Consider the following 20,613-nt stretch of genomic DNA (forward strand, 5'->3'; position numbering starts at 1 on the left):
TTTCTCTAACTTTGTGCTAAGTCATTCACATTTTTTTTTTTTTTGCAGTCCTGTCCCCATGACCATTTTCAGAAAACAAAAAAAACTCTTTTTTTCTTCTGGAAATATGGGGCCTGCAAAGAAACAGGAATGAAAATCTTGGTGTTGTTATCTTCCAGCCAAAAGAACGAACATCAAGAAAAAACTAGAATCCTACTTTGTTTTACCATCTCAATAACTATACTTCATTGACAGGGCATTTTAGTATTGATGCATTGCCCAGAAATATTACAGAAGTCCTTAGCATATGGTAAACATATTTGAAAAGTGATAGTATGGCATATTTTAACAAAATCTCAGTGTTGGAAGAAAATATAAATACAAACCTATTGTTTGAAACTCATAAAATCAGGAGCACTTCTTTTGAAAACAAGTTTCATTATAGGATCAATAATTTAGAGCTCAAAAGACCCTTAAAGATCATTTAGTTCAACTGCTTAATTTTATGGATGAAGATACTGATTTTCAGAAAGAGTAAGTGACTTTTCCTCCAAGGTCACTCAGTGAGTCAACCTCTAGTTGGTTCAGTCAACAATTCAGAGAACTGTCTCTGGCAATGCATTGTTGGAGACAACTTATAAATGACACAAAGCTGAGAGGGCTAGCCAAAACAGTAGATGAAAGAGCCAGTATCCAAAACTTTCTTAACAGATCAGATAAATGGGTTGAATAGAATAAGAAAAAATTAATAGTAAATAAATATAAAGTTCTTTAAGGATAAACTACATTTCCCAGAACTTTTGTCAATCACAAGCTTTTCTCCAGTGTTGTCCATCTTTTCAAAACAAATGTTCTCCTAGCAGTGCCTTGTGGATACAACAACCTCTGAGGAATTAATTCTGTAAGTGAGCCAAAGGTCAATGAAAAAGGAGGCTGGCGTCCAGCAATGACCTACATTCAAGAAGTGGCCTAAGGGACTGAGGAAACATATGATCAGGAAAGGAGGAGGGAGCGCTGGGAGTGAGGTATTACAGATGGAGAGCCTACGTATTCCACTAGTACCCAAGATATAAGAAAGACCTAGAGGAAGGTCATCCGACGTAACTGAGTGGAGTCCTTGAGAAGGGTCCATAGAAAAAAATGAACACGTAAAATAGAATTTGAAGGAAAGCAGAGATAGGTTAGGACCATTATCAATAGAAGGAACGAATACGCACAACAAGATCACAAATCCTCTGAAGTACTGAAATAAATATGCAGACACAAATAAATAAATGTATTGGTATCCATTTCACAAATAAAAGATCTGGAAATATGGCCAGACAACAATTGGTGCAAAAACTATCTGGAAGTTTCAGTGAACTGCATAATAAACATATCAGCAGTAGAACATGGCTGCCAAAAAAAAAAAAAGGTAATATGAACTAAAATCTGTTTGATGCTTTGATTTTCTTAAATAATATATATATATTTTTTAAGCCTTCCATATCAAAAGGTTTTCTGGAGCTTCTCCCTGAAGAGAGATGGACTTTAGATGAAGAAAGAGGAATGAGGAGGCCATTCTAGGTTGGGAGAGAGGAAGGAGAAAAAATAGCTCTAATGACATAAAAGGATGGTCTGTTTCAGGAATAGAGAGAAGGCCACTCTGAATGAAGTCAAATAGCAGGAGGCAAGTGGAAGGAGCATTATTAACATGGGGCTTATATTTGGTCAATAGGTAATAGAAAACCAATGTAGATTTTTAGTAAAATTCTTGACAAGTAGGCAGACATATAAAATTGAAAACTGAATGAAAGGGCATTTGAAACATTTTTTAAAATTTTAAGTGAAAAATCACATTTTTAAAAATTATAATACTGATGACAATTGACCACTGTTGATTAATCCTATCCATAATAATGAAATGCACATGTATGTCGTGGGCTGGGCCTGACTCAGGTCAGCCTCCTAGTAGTATACGTTTGATACTGGAATGGAATGAGACATTCGTGGATTATTCAATAGTTAACAACATAAGATTTATTTAGCTGTAGCAGAGACGGATACTCCACAAAGACATTCACTGAGGACACCTCTAGCTAATTCAGTTGAGTGAAGCTCCCTTGCATGAGTTGCCCATCTTATTCCACAAGCCAAGCATCGGATCTCCCCAGGGGTTCCTTATGGCTGTTTTGCACTCAAGCAATTCAGAAGCAATGTCAACAGTCTCTGACTCTTTAGTAGCCTGAGCCAATTAAGTCTTGAGAATGGTTTCAATACCTTTGAAGGAAAAAACAGCCTAACTTGTATGCAGACAGGGTAAAGTTATTGTTGACCACAATATACTAGATTATTCCATTTTCTCTTTTTAAGTAACAAAGGTACTATCCTACACACACACACACACACACACACACACACACACACATGCTATCTCACAAAGAACTTATCAGATATTCTGATTTAGGCTGATCACTATGCAGTGATCCCTTTGAGATACCAGATTGAGTGTGGTCCCCTTACTCAGGGACTCAGTCCAAAGCAAATTTCAGTCTTATGTTCTATGTTTCCACCTAGCTGCTCCAAGACTTTGACAAGTGCTAAAGTTTTCTCTTAAACCTGTCACTCAGCTTGGTCATCATCTCTTGGCAACTTGCTTTAGTTACTCAGTTTATAAAAATGTTCTGCTTCATTCTTTTCCCATGTTTCTGACAGTTGAACTTTCCCAGTTGCCCAGTTCCTCTGCCCAAGCTCCCACTGAAGTCTTCAGCTCTCACAAACTGATTAGGGGATTCTCTGACCCCTTGATTTGAGATTTTATCAGCTAAAACCTCATCTCCTGACCTTTTTTTGGGAGGAAGGGGGCTAGGCAATGGGGTTAAGTGACTTGCCCAGGGTCACACAGCTAGTAAAATGTCAAGTGTCTGAAGCTGGATTTGAACTTGGGTCCTCCTGACTCCAGGGCAGTGCTCTAACCACTGCCCCACCTAGCTGCCCCCTCCTGACTTTTTTTTTTTTTTTACTGGATTTTATATAGAATTTCCTTCTAAGACTAAAATTATATAACCAAAGCACAGAATCTAAGAATTGGAAGACTTCAGAAGCCATGGATTTCACCTTGTCCCTGAACAAGAATCCCTTTTAAAACCACCAGAATGTGGACAAAAAGCTCCTCTGCTCTGAAGAGCTCAAACCCATTAGATTGTAAGCTCCTTGAGGACAGGGACTGTCTTCTGCCTCTTTTTGTATTCCTAGAGCTTGGCCTAGCACATAGCAGTCACTTAATAAAGGTTTACTGATTGATTACTGATTGACTGAAATTTAAGAAAGCTTATGCTACTTTTGGACAACTGTTGATTTGGGGAAGTTTCCCACTCTGTAAAGGCTAAAATCTGCCTCCATGGAAGCCACTGTTTCTAGTTCGGACCTGTGAGGCCAAACAAAGGGCAGAGCTCAAAATGCCTCTTCTGCAAGACAGCATTTCTATATGATATCCTTAAAAAATACTATCAAGCTCCCGTCTAAATTTTCTCTTCTCCAAGCTAAACAAAGCTAGATCTTTCACGTCATCCTTAAAAGGCATTTTCTCTAGTTCTCTCACTATTCTAGATGGCTTCTTTTTGGATATGCTACAGTCTATCTATATTTTTGTCAAATATGGCACCCAGGACTGAAAATAGTACTCTAGATGTGCTCTAACCAGAGGAGAGTCTAGAAAAATATAGCTCTATCGCTACTGTTTAATTCATCCTGGTATAGTATTAGCTTTTTTGATTGATGTGACATCATACCAGTTACTTTTTGTCTTTGTTTCTCCAGTGCCTAGCACTGTGACTTGAAAATAGTAAGTAAATGTTTGCTGAAGTGAATCAATTTATTCACATCAAATCTGTGGTCCACCAAAACCTGTGCTGTACTTGCTATTCTCCATGTAATCAGGTTTGTAAGATCTATGTGGACAGTTTTCTTCCTTTCCCTCCCTTTTCAGTTTAAAGACCTTTTGATTACATGCTTAAGACTCCAAGAAAATGTTTTGACCATTCCTTAACAGGTATATTCCATCACCAGCCAAGATACCTTAATCTCACTCTTCTGGTACCTAAATAAAAATGCTTGATACAGCACAGTCTATGATAAACGGGTTTACTTTGAAATACAGGGAAGAGAGCAGAAGGAAAGCAGTTTTATTACCACTGTGTTAATTTAATATTACTTATTAAAAAAAAAAACCTGCACATAATAGTTGTTTTATTTATAATCCTCCTTTCTATTCTGAAATGCTCATGTTTGTGTTCATAATAGAAAATACAAAATTTAAAAAATAAATAAGATAATTTAAAGATCCAAACTTTTGGGATAAGAGTTCAACATTTGATAAAAATTGCTGGGAAAACTAGAAAGCAGTTTGGCAGCAATGAGGAACAGACCAACATCTCATACCATATGCCAATATAAGGTCAAAGTGGATAAATTATTTAGACATAAAAGGTAATATTATAAGAAATTTAGAGGAACATAGAAAAATGTATGTGTCAGGTCTATGGATAAGGGAAGAGTTTATGACCACAAGAGATAGAAAAGATTATGGGAAGTAAAATAGGTATTTTTGCTTACATGAAATTTAAAATCTTTTGCACAAACAAAACTAATGCAGCCAAAATTAGAAGGAAATCAGGGGAAAAAATTTATAACAAGTTACTCTGAAAAAAAAAAAGACTCAATCCTCAGCATCTTTGCCAAGAAAACCCCAAATGGGGTCACGAAGAATTGGATAAGACTGAAATGACTGAACAACAACAACAACAAGAGGATCAACTATGAGAAACTTACCTATTCTAATCAAGACAATGACCCAAAACAATTCCAAAGGACTCATGATGAAAAATGCCATCCACCTGCAGATAGACAACTGACGAACTCAATGCAGATTGAAGCATTTTTAAAACTTTATTTTGGGTTTTCATTTTGGTTTGTATTTTCTTCTGCAATATACCTAATATGGAAATGTTTCAAATGGCTTCACATGTATAACTGATATCAAATTGCTTGCCTTCTCATAGAAGAGGGGAGAGATATGAGGAAGGGAGGGAATATGGAAGTCAAAATTTTTAAAAAATGAGTATTAAATTTTTACATGTAATTGGGGATTATTTAATCAAATAAAAATAATTTAATAAATAAGAGCGTTATGTGGAAAAATGTATTCCTTTTTTATAAAAGTTAGATTGATACTAATAAGCTAAATATTTTGAATAGTAAGAAGACCTTCTGAGGAGAAGAGTTCATTAAATAATCAGTGACAAAGTGAAAATAGTAGAAAATAGTAGTATAGTAGAAAATAACAAAATTTGTTAGAACTGGCTTAAAAATTTAATAGAAGAAAACCAGACAAATTGAAAGGATAGAGAAAATGAAAGACAAAAAGAGTGTTAAGCAAACAAGTCAAAAGAAATGCTAACCACCAATAATTATCTATAACTAAACAGTCACAGTAATGCAATAAAACAACATCTCTACATGGTTATTTTGGCTGGGAAATTAGGATTGTTACCTCCTGGATTATGCTAGTGCAAAAGGTACAATATAATGTGTTTTCTTTTAAAGTCAGTAAAAAGATGGGGAGGATCAGAGAAAGGAAATAGGCAGAAACCAGACACAGTGATAACATTATGTTTCAGGGAAGGAAAAATTGACCTTTAATTAACAAAAAGCTAGGATTAAAAGAGATGTGAAAAAGGAAAACAAGACAATCATACATACTCAATAAAATGGTCAGATGATCACTACAACAAACTTTTTTCAGGAATGTATTTATCTGAAGGGGCTAACTTTGGATTCATTCTCTAAATACAACCTCATGAATGTTAAATATGGCTTCAGAGGAAAACTATACATTTTGTTCCAAGAAATCCCAGTTAAATTAAGTTAAACGAAATGGAAACATGTTGGATAGACAAAAGATGAGACACAACGAAAAGGTAATTCAAGGGTACGTTGAAAAGGTCTCCGTAGGGGATAATAAAAGGAACTTTAAATGCATCAAAAACAAAAAAGCTAGCTAGGGAAGCAGTTGGATTATTTGAACAAGGTGAAAAGGTATACTCATAGATTAAAAGAAGAAAAAAGAAAATGTACTGGCCTTTAAGTCAGTAGAACAGGGTTACAATTCTGACTCAGTTATTAGTCTGTGTGTCTATGGGCAAGTCAATTAAATTAACCTTTCTCAGCTTTAGTTTCCTCGTCTGTAAAAATGAAGCCAATAAACTTCTACTGCCTACCAAAGAGAATGTTTGTGTGGAAAGCACATTAATATTTGTGATTATTACTACCTACCTCACAGGTCTATTACAAGAAAAGGATTTTTAAATTGTAAAAATATGATAAAAAGGTAAACTATTTTTGTAGTATGACTTTATAGTTCCTGAATTCCTGTTGAATTCACATACAATTGGCACTTTATTTTGTATGATTATTTCATGTGTGCTGGTTTCTTCTCTCAAATGAAATTATAAACTCCGGGATACAAGGAGCCATGGGTTATATCTCTTTTGCATCTACCACAATGCTCAAAATGGTAGTAAGTATATAGTAGGCCCTCAACAAATACTTCTGAATTTCAATCCTAAACAAAAAAATATATAACTAGTTTATACATGCTTTTAAAGTGAGGCTATAAAGATGGAGAAAATACAGAGATTAATTTATTAAAATATGAATTATAAAAGTCCAGAATAGAAATCTTACCATTTACATGTCATGTATTTCATTAGCAAATGCAAAATAAGGATCGATTAATTAATTTTGGCTATGCACTTCCTTGTGAAGTTTAATAATAATTTGGAATTTAGTGCCATGCTTTCATAGGGTATTGCTGTCACACCTTGAAGTTTGTTTTACTTCCATAAAAAATAAAATGACCTGGATTCGGGCATGCATCAAGTATTCATGACTAGCCTTCTATGTATATTTAATATATTTCCACGTCATCACCCACTGACAGATAATTAGTTCCTGGAACTCTTACTGAGTTTCAAACAGTGAAATATAAGATGATCTTATTTAATGACAAGTTTCCATGCAGTTTGTAGTCTTTCTTTGAAAGCCATGCCTCACTAATCCCAGAACAAGCATATCAAAAAGACCTCCAAAGCCTAAAACTAAATAGGCTTTTTGTAACTTTTGAGGGCTTTACATATACTTTATTCCTTCTAACTGATGCTTCTATTTATTCCTTTCTCCACTTTGGAAATCAACAGATTCATCTTTCAGCTGCAAGTGAAAAGTTGGAATTCTTTTTAAAATGATATTTCAGATTTTCTTACTACCAATTACTAGATTTGAAGTGATACAATCTGGATGAGTTTGTTTGGATGGAGGAGAAAAATACGGAATGGTACCATTGAACCCACATTTTATGGAAAATGCTAAGTCCATATTCTTAAGTCCAACCACATCTTCATTTCTCTCAGCTGTACAACTGACTCTCTAGACTTTTTCTACCACGCCATAGAAACCTCTTAACCTCAGAAGCTAACTCTACCCCCTGTACTTTACACACTGGAAGTACCCTCTGCCCCTGCAGACTCTCTCTCTGATTAGCTAAGACTCCCAAGACTTCCATTTTAAGGACACCCAGGCCAACTGTGTCCCCATTCCACATTAGATGGCATTTCTGAATGTAGATTTCCTCTACCCTTCCCTTGAGTGGGTACCACTCTCCACCTCTTACTTTTAAGTGTTGTCCTCCAATAAAATGTAAGGTCTTTGATAGCAAGGATTGTCTTTCTGTTTATATCTGTATTCCTAGTGCTTAGCACAGCGTCTGGCACATAGTAAGCATTTAAATGTCTGTTGATTGACTGACTTGTAGACTTATACTTAGCAAGTGGCTAGCCTGCCACTTACTAGATGCATGATCTTCCACTTAATTCCTCTGAGTCTCAGTTTTCTTGGCAGTAAAATGAGGTTATTAGACTAGATGATGTCCAAGGTACTTGTCAACTCTGTATCCTCTGAATACATACTGTTGACCAAACTTCTAGTTTGTTGTGAGAAAGAGCCTCTGCCCCACTAGATCTCTGTACCCCCCAGACTTCTGAAAGGAGAGCCAGTTGACAATCCTGAGAGGAGTAAGCACGCCAGGGCCTGTAGCTATAGATTAGATTCTTGTAAAAATGCAAAGGGAACAAGCTATCTATTTGATTTAACCCACATAAGTTATGGACGCTGGGCAACTGGCCAAGAGGGTTCTCAGCTGGACAGAGTTTTTAGGAGCTTCAGACATACTCTATCATCCTTTACTACTTCTAACATTTCCATTTTTCATAATTGCTGGAGCCTAAATTTTTGTCTTTGATGTTCTCTTACTGAGTTCTCCTTTCCTAAGCCAAAGCATCTAAAGGCAACATGTTGCATGTATTCAGCACACAGTTTCTTTGGCAGAGCATATGTTCCTGAATGAAGAAAAAAAAAAGCCAAACCAAAAAGGGGAGTGGGAAGGGGAAGGTAAAATCTAATCTGTAGTTTTATAGTACATTGTTGTGTTAGCATTTTAATTGCTAGAAAAGGCAAGGAAGAATTCTTATCAGTAAAACAAAATACAATACGGAATTCATGTCTGGGTCTTTCTAAATTTTAGATAATACTTTTCTGAATACTTTAGATAATACTAATAGGAAGGATCTAAAAATCTATCAACTTAAACTTTTAAATTCACCAGTCAACAAATATTTAAATGCCTACTGCATGCAAGAACACTGGAAATAGAAACATGAAAAAAATGACAACAGAAACATCTACAAATTAATGAGCATTCTCTAGTGTGCTTTACTGCTACTATGAAAAGGAAATTAGTCACATGCATAAAATAATATGCTTCAAACTTTGTAATGGTGATTATTAGTAATAAATATGGGAATGAATTCTAGTTATCTCTGCCTTTCATTTCAGATCCATGCTTTCTACCAGACACTTTGGGCAAAGGAGATCTTGTTCTTTTGTTTCTTCATTCAATAAACATTTATAGAGCATTTGATTCACTGTGTGGAGATTAGAAGATGTTCAAGGCAAAGCCCCTACCTTCCAGGAATTTCCAGTTTAATGAGTTATAGAAAATGCATAGAAATAAGTCATTAAATGCACCATGCAAATAGTATAAACTATTAAGAGAGATTTTTCCAATCAGTGATTAACAAAGGCTGATTCATGGAAGAAATTGAATTTGAGCTAGGTTTTAAAAGGTGGTTGGGATTTTGATTGGTGGCAGACAATGCAAGTACAGGAAATGGCAAAAATAAAGGTTCTAACCACTTTGATTAGAACAGAGAGTATATTTTGGGGGAAGAGTAGGAGATAAGGTTGGAAAGATGAGTTGGGCTTAGTGTGGTGAAGGCCTTCAAATGCCAAATTAAGAAACCTGGATGGTATTCTGAAGGCTTTTAAGCAAGGTTAAAACTGGATTGATTCACATTGGGATTGCTTTAAGTTGTTAGGCAGGATATTCCATTTGCCCCAAGAGTTCTAGAAACAGTCAGTAGGAATCTGGACAACCTATAACCTATGTTTACTTAACACCTGTGATTCTCCCAGATGTTACAAATAATAACTGACATTTATATAGCACTTTAAGGTTTTCAAAGTGCTTTATATACATTGTTTCATTGGGTTCTTACAATAATTCTATTAGGTATGTAGGATAGGTGTTATTATCCCCATCTTACAGATAAGGAAATAGACTCAGGGAGGTTAAGAGATACATCTAGTGTCAAGGTTAACCTTCAAACAAAAGCCTGTTTTGACACAGTCCAGGGCTTTCCCCACTATACGATGTAGCTACTGCCATGACAATACTGATTGAACTCAAACCAACTTTGTAAATATAAAACTGTGACCATTCGTCACCAAAAACCAAAAGGTGAATAAATGAAAAAAAAAATTCTTAAAATCATTTACACAAACTAGATTAAAATTTCTATAATTATTCCCTTGCAAACGTCTAACACTGTAAATTAGCATGATTTTGCTCTATTATAGATTAGCAAGCAATATGTAAGAACATTCCTTCTGGATCAAAGCACATGTAAAAATTTTCCTTTAAATTCACTGATGTTAATTCAAAAATTCAAAATAAAACACTATTGTTAAACCATTTTACTGAAAATAAAACCAGGTGTTTTCAGATTCTATCAGAACTCTTAAAAATAATAAATTGTTTAAGAAAGTTAATTGTTTCAGAATGCCAACTAAGAAATAATCTACTTTATACTCACTAGAATATTAATAAACTTAAGATTATTAAATTAAAATTTTATTTTCCCAACTTCATCTTTTACTGCTCTTCAATATAAGAAATCTCTGCTCCAATCAGAATGATTTACTTTAATGCCCCTTATTTACTCCCTTCCCTCTCAATTTTCCGAATTCTCTTTCAAGAATTCATTCCCTAATTATCCAACTCTACATATTCTTCCAGCTTGGTTGAATTTTTGCCTTTGATGTGAGGGCCATCATGACTTTTCTAGCTCAATGACCCTGATATTTCTCTCCTCTAAATTTTACTACTATCTGAAAACCACTACAAAACATCTTAATTCCCCAGTATCAGAAATTCATCTGATGTAATTCTTTCTTCTTAAGAATGTGAGGAAAGTGTCTCAGAAAACACAAAGAACCCAGAAACAAATACAAATAGGACACAGGTACCTACTAGTCATTGCAATAAGATTATACCAAATGAGTATCAATGTTTAAGCTGAGATAAAATACCACAAAGGAAGAAAGAATATAAATATGAGGTTCTTATTAAAAAATTTAAGCTCCGCCAGCAAATAGCAATAATTCCAAGGGAAAAAGGGTCTAAGATATTATTACCTCCAGATTATTCTGTTGTTGGTTGGTTATTTCCCTGTCAATCATTTTCTCTAGAAAATAGAAGGATGAATTTAGAAGATAAAGGCAAACTCACTTTTTCCTTAAAACAAATTTTTTAAATGGAATTTTGTTTTTTAATAAATTTTATTATTTTTAGCACTCAGTTTTTTAAAAATTTGATTCCAAATTCTCTCTCTCCCTCCAATCCCTCTCCCCAAATGTATGAGGGATATCTACACACAATCTCTTACAAAACTAGAAATATACTTTGAATGTGTTTTGTGTATTCACATATATTCACATTCTAAATGATATATATATTTCTACATAATACACACACACATGCATACATACACACATATATAATTACACCAGTATTGACTAAATTAGCTTTACGTTCCAACACTGACTCCTTGAAGAAAATTAGTTTGGGGACTTTTGGCAATGAGGTCACAGATGGACCATGCCTTTGTTAGTAACTAAGCCAATAATATACAATACAGAAAAAACTCAATGGGGTAGAAGTGATACTGGGTGCAGGTGTGTCAGCAGAACACAACCTCTGGAAGATCCTGTCCTTCTACCAATTTTTAAAGTCTTTAAGTACTAACCAAATGATAGATGGACTATAGATAGATAGATATAGATAGATGTCCTAGCTAAATTCCAAGAAGTTTATCAGCAGGTTGGCTGCTAGGTAATTAGCCTTTTTGCCACAGCAATTTGTGAACGCCAATTCCTAAGTCAAATGAAGGAGAGGATATGGTCTCCATTGGCCAAAGAAGTATCCACCCTAACAAAATTACAGGCCTTTCAAGTAGATAAGTAATATAATGTAGAGAAAATAAGAAAATGAAGTTCTCCTTTTAAGGGTATCATCCAGAAAGTTTTCAATGTTATCATTAATTCAATGTTTTCTTCATTTAAGTTATATTGTCTCTTAAGGCTTTTATTTTCTGTCAATATTTAAGGGAAAAAAAAGAAACAAACACAACAGTTTAATATGTTTTTTATACTGGTCAGTTTTACTTATCACATCATTTGTAGCACTTAGAACATGCATTTATTGTTTGTGTGTGTGTGTTTTTAATGGAGAAAAGAAGGGGTTTGCTAACAAGGCAATTACAGTTGAACAATTTGTGAGTGGATAAAATTATAGCAGTAATATTTTAAAGGCATAAAAGAAAAGAAACAATTCATATAAAGTAAGAAGATAAATAAATGGAACTATCAGTAGAGAAAAAAGGTACTTAAGATCAAACTCAATAAAGTACTCCAATACAGCATTCAAAATGAAATTATACATTGTATAAATTCAAAAGGCAAAGTTCCTGTTGAGATGAATTTCTAAATTTAAGTACTCAACAAATGAAAAACACAGAGAGGGTTTAAGTTAAGGTCAACATCTTATGTTGAAATTTTGGTTTTCATATGAACAGGAAGCCAAAGTATAATGAATGTTACATACATTTCCGAATACAGATGAGAAACCATAAGCTCTATAAGGTTCTTCCTCAAACCATTATTATAAAAAGGTAGGCATAAAGCTTTACAAAATGATTTTTGGTCACCGTGAAAGTTAAACGTGGTGATTTTGGGCAGTCTAATTAACTGATGATGATCTCTTTGTTGATCTTTTAAGCAGAGAAAATTTTCATGTATGTAACATTATTATTTATAGTACCAGATAAAAGCTATGCACCACTCAACTGCAAATACACAACTTCTCCTTACAAATACAGCTTCTTCCATAAATCTGAATTTTCTAAAATAAACGTACATTTTATAAATGCCAGCCAGCTACATCAAAAATTCCACCAGTGAGCTACACTTAAGAGAAATATAAAATATTAATAAAGTACAACATAATTATGTAGCTCAATAGTTATAAATGAATAAAACACACTAAACATATGTGTATATTTAGAGAGAGAAAGATGTCTTCTGTATACAAAAATGAAGTTATTCAGCAATACATTTTTAGTTATTTTCCGCCTGGCCCCCAGTGGACCTCATACTCTAAAGTCTTTACATTCTATGCTATCCAGAACCTTCTATAATGATAGGAAAGCATTGACTAGACTGGTATTTGAGATCCAGTGTGTAGCCTACAAATTTTTCTCTTTCTGAAGCTAAGTGGTCCACACAAGAATCAAACTGTGGTGTTTGGCCTCATTAAAACCATGCTGAGATCTAAGAGTCTCTGGCACATCAAGTAAAAATAGAATTGTGCTGATAATAAATTTAATACCTATCTTTTTCATATGAAGTGCTCCATAAAATCATGAATTTGAAAATAGCAAGATTCTAATTCAATTACATTAGAACAGAACATAGTTCTATAATTTTTACTTAGCTATAATTGCCTTCTAAGCAGCTTCAAAATGATTTTTTAAAGAGAAAGTTGTATTTTTCAATGGTGAGAATAGAGAAGGGGGGTAGGGAGAAGGGCATCCTCATATCTATATCTGATTTTTAATGCCTTTGGTAGATCAGTCTTCCTATTTCTAAAATTCTAATATACTCCCACCTCAAATTCAAAAGTGGTTTCCATATGATTTAGTAGTGTTTGCAGTATTTGTACTCTGGATAAAAAGCAGGTAAATACTAATCACATTTGTATAAATGAATAAATATATGTACCAAAGAAATCAGCAGTGGCAAACATGTCATCCATCTATTTACATACCACCTCAAAGGATTTACAATTTACAATTCTAAAACTAATAACTGTTATTAGCGACATTAACTGAAATTGACTATATAGTAGAATGTATTCACATAGAACAATTCTAAATAATGTACAGTAACAACCTCTCTCATCTCTATTCATTTATTCATCAATTTGAATTACCTTGGGTACTTCCGAAAACTCTAAAGTAAAGTGGAATAGAAGCTCCTTTACAACAACAGCTTTTTTTTTGCCCCATTTTTTTGTCTTTGTACTCCTGGTAGCACCTAGTACAACACCTTGCACATTATAGGCAATTAATAAATATCTGTTGAATTAGCTAGTTGAATAAAAGGGCTCGGTAAACACATACCTAAATACATACCAGTTGTGTGGCAACAGGAAAATCACTTCACTTCAGTGTCTTCAGCGATTCAGATTATAAGTTGCAATTGTTGACTGATGTACAGCAAGTTTACATGTTGGGAATTCCCTACATTGATGACACCGCAGCTCTATCTCCTTTTGTTGTTGTTGTTGTTATGACTGTTATGACAGTTGTGACTGACTCTCAGTGACCTTCTGGACGGTTTGCCATTTCCTTCCCCAGTGGATTAAGGCAAACAGAGGTTAAGTGACTTCCCCAGGGTCACACAGCTAATAAGTATCTGAGGCCACACTGGAACTCAGATCCAGGCCCAATGCTCTATTCATCAAGTCACCTAACTACCTCTTCCTAAAAAAGAAACAGCATCAAACTCTAACATTTTGCTATATAATGAAATAATTAATACTTAATGTCATCAATTTGGCACTATGAAAACATGATATTAAATCAAGTGATATTAAAAGGGCAAGTTAGTTCTATAGGCACAATTTCCCATATAATTATACATGTAATTGTACATATAATTAATCCTTTTATGTTTCAAAATAGGCATTCAATCAAATATTATGGTGGGGTTTGACAATGCTGTGGTTGGGTTTGATTATAATGAATGAAGTTACTGTTTGGGTGAATCCTCTTTGGAGTCCACTCTTCTATGTAGGATGTGTACCGTGCTAGGGGATAGACTTATGATTTGTTCATATAGAGAACTCCAGGCTAAGGAAGCTCCTTCCACCAATGCAGCTCGGCATCTCTTCTGCAAGTTAAAATCTTAAAGAGTTGTCTACAGTGCTGAAGATTAAATGACTCATCCAGGGTCACACAGCCAGTATATATCAGAGACAGGACTTGATCCTATTATTTTCCTGTATTTCAAACCAGCTCCCAAGCTGCTGCCCCATTCTACCTCTTTTTGTATGTAGGAGATAAAATGTAATGGAATAAAATATGAGAGAGAGAAGGAGAAAGAGAAGCAAAGACAGCAAAAAGAGCAATACATGCTCTACTCATAAGGTATAAAATGTTCAGAGAAAGAGAACAGATTCTATTTTATTTACAGTTTCTAGCCATAAATACCAAATCAAGGTACTCAGGATACAAGAGTGTTAGATTTTTGGTGAGATTTCTACTCCCCCCCCACCCAATACTACCTACTAGGAATAGTAAATAATGTATTATGATTCACTGACTAAGATAAATGTAATATGTGTCACGGAAAGCACTAGTTTTTGCCGGGAATTCTTAGTTACTGCTAAACACTAGTTATTATAGGCAAGAAACAGATTGGATTATTCGGGGGGGGGGGGGCGCCATGCACTATGCAATAATTTGAATAAGTGGACACTATTTACAACACTGCTGTCAGCAAAGATGCCTGTTTGGGAATGATTTGCTACCTTTTTTTTCCTGTTATATAATCTTCAGCAACTTTCTGAGGGGCAGTCAACACACTGCTTTTCTTAGTACAGTTCAAAAAGAGGGAGCCAAATACAGAAGTCATCCATAAGCACTTTCCTTTGATGCCAGCCTGCTAATGCCAACTAGCCCAGTTACTTGAGGATTATATTTCATCTACAAGGGATGACTTTGTATTTCTCCAGCCAACTGACAAATATCATCCCTCATTCACTCCACATTATAAATCATTTGTATCCTGACCAAGCTTTTGGCAAAAGCAGAATTCATTTCATTTATGAATATGGTTTGAGTAACTTCAACTTATAAACCAGAATTACAGATCACAGAATGTGAAAGTTGGAAGGGACTTTTGTGGCCTTCTAGTCTGGCCAATACATGAAAGGAATCCCTATAACATACCTGATAAGTGTTCATGAAGCTTTTGCTTAAAGACCTACAAAAAGGGGATACCCATCACTGCTCGAGGCAGCCCATTCCACTTTTTGGGTTACTCTAAAAAGTTAGAAAGTTTTTCCTGACATCAATTCTAAATTTAACTCTTTGCAACTTCTAACCATTGCTTTGTATATACAGAACCTAACAAACAGTAAGCACTTAATATATGTTTGCTGACAGACTCACTCCTGGTTCTGACTTCCAGGAACAAATGAAAACCAGGAGAGAATATTTTCATGGAAATCAAGGGAAAAGAGAGGATATAATAATAATAACAATAACAACAACAATAATAATACTCTCATTTGATCCTCACAATAACCCCTCATCCAGGTACAGTACAAGCATCTCCTCCATATGACAGCCCTTGAAATACTTGAAGACAGATATTATGCCCCTCTTCTGAGTCTTTAGTGGATCCTTCAACTGACCCTCACATGTCAGAATCTTTATTAAATTGCCCTTCACCATTCTGGTTGCCCTCCTCTGGACACTCTAGCTTATTAACGTCCTTCTTTAAACCTTTCTGTAAATTCTGGGGAAAATGATCTAGGTCTTAATGTCACAATAACAAACTTCTGTTCCTACAAACATTTTTTACCCACATGACTTGGTCTTTTGTTTGACACTTCTTTATCAACATAACAGTGTTGAATTAATGTTGACGTTACCCAAGCAGGGCCTTTTCAGGATCTTGGTCATTTAATGGGTTCTTCCTAGATACAAATCACTTTCAATTACATTCAACAAACCCAGTGACATGTACCATTGTCAGCCTTTACTGTTGCTCCACAATGTTTGTTACTATTATTGTTATTTTTATCAATAATAATGTTAGTTCTATGTCAAATTGAAAAGAGGTCTCTGGTGAAGTATCCAAGGGATCTATAAGCATGTTCTTATGCTATTTAACTTTTTTTATCAATTACTTGGATAAAGGCACAGCTAGCAAGCTTACCAAATTTGAAGATGACAGAATGGTGGGAGGAATGGCTAACACTTTGGAACAGAAAATCAGAATCTAAAAAGATCTCAACAAGTTAGAACATTGGGCTACATCTAATAAACTGAAATTCAATGAGGATAAATGTAAAGCTTTATACTTGGGTTAGAAAAAATCAACTTCACAATTAGAAGACAGGAGAGGAATTATTAGAAAGCATTTTGTTTGGAAAAAAATCTGAGAGTTTTAGTGGGCTAAATGATCAATGTTAGTGATCACTGTGATGTAGTAGACAAAAAAAGCTATTGCAATTTTGGGCTGTATAAAAGAGATATAACTTCTAGACATCAAAAGAATTGAGAATTCTACTGTTTAATGTCCTGGTCAGATCAAATTTGTAATATTTCATTCAGTGCTGAGTATAACTGTTCAGGAAAGACATTGATCTAGGAAAGCATCCAGAATAAGGCAACCAATATGATGACAAGTTACAAGTCCCTATCATATCCTGAGAATCAGTTGAAAAAACTAGGGTTGTTTAAGCTTGAGAAGAGAAGATTTAGGAGGGGACATCAACGATATTTTCGATAATAATAATAAGTTAACATTTCTATAGTGTTTTAACTTTTGCAAAGTGATTTACATATATTATTTGATGCTTACAACAACTCTATGAGGTAAATACTACTATTATCTCTATTTTGTAGATGAAGAAACTGAAGTCGAGAGAGATTAAAATATTTGCTCAGGGTCACATATATCTAGTGTCTGAGGTAGGGTTGGAAATCAGTTTTTCCCAACTCTAACTCCAGCATTCTGCCCACTATCCAATTACCTAGCTGCTTCTAAGATCTTAAGGAATACCATGTGGAATAGGATTTAGACTTGGTCTGTTTGGCCCCAGAGAAAAGAATGGGCAAAGGGCAGAAGCTGCACAGAGGCAAATGTCAGCATGATGTCAGGAAGAGCTTCCTAACAATTACAGTGATTCCTAAACGGAAAGGGATTCTTTGGGAAGTAATTGGTTCCCACTCACTAGACTTCTTCAAGGAAAAGCTTTATGAGGACTTCTTAAGTACATGGTAATGGGAATTCTTATTCAGGTATGGATTGGAACAGACAGCTTCTGAAGTCCATCTCTGAGATGCCAATTCTGAAACTCCATGCTATGATGGGGATATAGAAAGATGAGTAATTCTGAAGCATGGAGCACTGGAAAAGGACACTGATAGGGGCTAACCAGCAGCATGAAAGTACCAGGCAGAGAACAGAATAAAGCTAATACCTATAGGTATCAGAATGGCTTTTTCTTTTCCATATACCTTTCTCACCTTCTAGAACTCCATTTTCACTACTCCCGGATACCCAACAGCATCCTGAGTAGATAGCATGGGTGCCCATAAGCCATGCTATGGAACTTTCTCACCTGGGCATTCAAAGCCCTTCATAATCTAATCTTTCTAGTTTTAATAACTGATACTTTCTTATGAGAACCTTCCACTCCAGCTAAACTGATCTAATTACTGTCTCTCAAACACACCTTGAATTTTCTCACCACTATATGACTGTTCGTATTCCCTTGGTTGAAATGCCTTCCATTCTTTCCTCATACTCTTCAAAATCTACCCACATCTCAAGGTCTTGATCAAATACTACACAATATCCCACTCTGATAGCACTTAAAGAAAATGGGCAGATAAGACCATCCTTTATATTTCTCAAGCACACATAGTGAAAGATATTAGAACCTCCTGAGTAGTTCAGCTTGCACAATGCAGACACCTTCATTCCTAGAGTGAGTGGTATACATTTCAAAAACGACCAAATATATTTTGAAAAAGATGTTTACCTTCTTTTAGGCATTCCACTACAAAAGTAAAGCCTGTGGTTCTTGGATGTAAGACATACTCATATTTCTCAAGTCCATTCTTTTCAGCAAACTCATTGCTTTTAGCTTTGCTGTTTTCTAGACAAAATTACAGATAATTAGTAAGCATGTAACACTGAAAGAAAAGATAGAGGAAGGGAGGAGGTACAACCTGCTTTGCAATATACTGGCAGTAAATTATACCATAATTCTAAAACATGCGCCTAATTTTTTTAATTCTAAAAAGTATTCCAAATATTTGCAGTCATATCCCTAATACTGATAGCTAAGTTGGTTCTTTTATCAGTTAATAATTAATCAGTTACTAACTAGAATCCGTTTATTCTCTGATAAATTAGTAAGCTTTTGATATATTTTACTGAAAATTTAAATTTTTCTTGAAATGTTTAAAGGGTTCATAAAAACACAATATATTACACATAATGGATATGAAAATATTTATAAAATATGTTCAGAAGCAACCACTAATCATGTGTAAACAATACTAAAAAGAACCCACCTAGTGGATGTCAAATTGATGCTTAATTTAATGTGAAACTTTAATATTTGCTTAAGCAGAGACAATACCTTTTGAAATATATCATTAACATTTTTTACTAATTTACAGTCTCTGTCACGCAGAGTAAATATCTATATATCAACTTTTTCAAAGCAAAAAATGTTAGCATTGTAACTAAAGCTTTCCTTTGGCTGAACAGACACGCTATTCATGGATTGCCAAATGTAGGTCTGACTAAATACTACTAAGAACTACACTACAGGCAAGAACATAATGAGTATGTTCTCATTAATGGAAAAAAAGAGTTCCTCTTTTCTTGTTCTTTAAACTATAACGTTCTCGAAAGAACTCAGACTCCTTATTCAGAGGATAATTGGGGGAAAGCACACAATTAGTTGGCTTCAAACGCTGATCTGAGAACTCATTAAGTATAGGTTGAGTACCTCTTTGACAGTATAGTTTTCAGTTCCTCTACCCTACACTACAGCATATACAGAACCAGGAAAACAAAACACAAATGCCATTGATAATTTTCCTATACTTTAAGCATGATACATGTTTTATTAAGTTTAAGAATATTGAGACCCACTTCCAAGGAAATTAAAGTAATTTAGATTTTGCAGGACAAAAATAAATATTCTTTTAAGATAGTCACTGTGAAGGCATTATACCATTTCAGAATTGAAAAATGAGTCAAAAAGGTTAGGATTAAAAGAGCAAATCCAAAACAGAAACAACTTCCAATGGAGTCAGTTATCCATATTACCTATCTATACAATGGACTTAAGAGCCTGTTAGTACACTGGACTTGAACTAGGGCTTGTACTAACATTTAGTGTTGTCAATCACATGATATACAATTACTGCTGGTGTAGGCCATAGTAGAAGAAACACATGGGTTCTGTCTTCACCCTGCCACTAACTAGGCCAACTCACTTCCTCTTCACGAGCTTCAGCTTCTTCTTGGGGAAAGCAGAATCCCTTTTTCTCCCACGTCTGGAATGACTGAATTAGTCTCCTGTTCTCTTTCTTCCCTGCCAGACACCTGTTGAAATCCCTCTTCTTCATTCAAGGCCCAGCTCATGCACAACATCTTTCATGAAGCCTTTCTGAGAGTCTCCCTCCTCAAATTTCTTATGTCAGTCTATTTGACTTCTCTTATTCACTTAACCTACTCTAATTTGCAATGTGGCAAAATGTGTACCTGCCTTTTTCTGCTTTACTAGACTATAAGTTCCATTCAGTTTCACCTTTGTATCTCCATCTGCCTAGGAGTATCCTGCATATATAATTACATTAAGTACTTTAAAATATTGGTTGAATGGAATTATTCCAACACAAGACAACTTACCTGTGAGGTCAGTCCCTTCCGGGAATATGAGGAGTTGAAGTGGTTCCTGAATATCACAGAAATAATTCAACATGTTTTCAAAGTGACTCTTATCATCCTTCCACCTCCTATGAATGAAGATATAGGCAGCAGCTTGCATTGCCCAACCTGGAATAAATTTGAGAAGTATTTAAAATAGGTCAGTATTGTCTT

At 34.9% G+C, this 20,613-nt stretch overlaps 1 protein-coding gene across 2 annotated transcripts in view; it reads right to left on the reverse strand.

The window, feature by feature from the left end:
* Positions 1-20,613, reverse strand: part of LCLAT1 (lysocardiolipin acyltransferase 1) — a 141,322-nt gene that overhangs the window by 39,599 nt on the left and 81,110 nt on the right. For both annotated transcript variants that reach the window (XM_027850523.1, XM_027850524.1), the window contains exons 4-5: positions 20,422-20,568; positions 18,533-18,649 (exon numbers count right to left, since the gene is read on the reverse strand). In XM_027850523.1, the coding sequence (XP_027706324.1) occupies positions 18,533-18,649; positions 20,422-20,568 (264 nt within the window). The remainder of the gene's footprint in view (positions 1-18,532; positions 18,650-20,421; positions 20,569-20,613) is intronic.

Source organism: Vombatus ursinus, unplaced genomic scaffold (genome assembly GCF_900497805.2).
Source record: "Vombatus ursinus unplaced genomic scaffold, bare-nosed wombat genome assembly UNPS02009062.1, whole genome shotgun sequence".
Lineage (NCBI taxonomy): Eukaryota > Metazoa > Chordata > Mammalia > Diprotodontia > Vombatidae > Vombatus > Vombatus ursinus.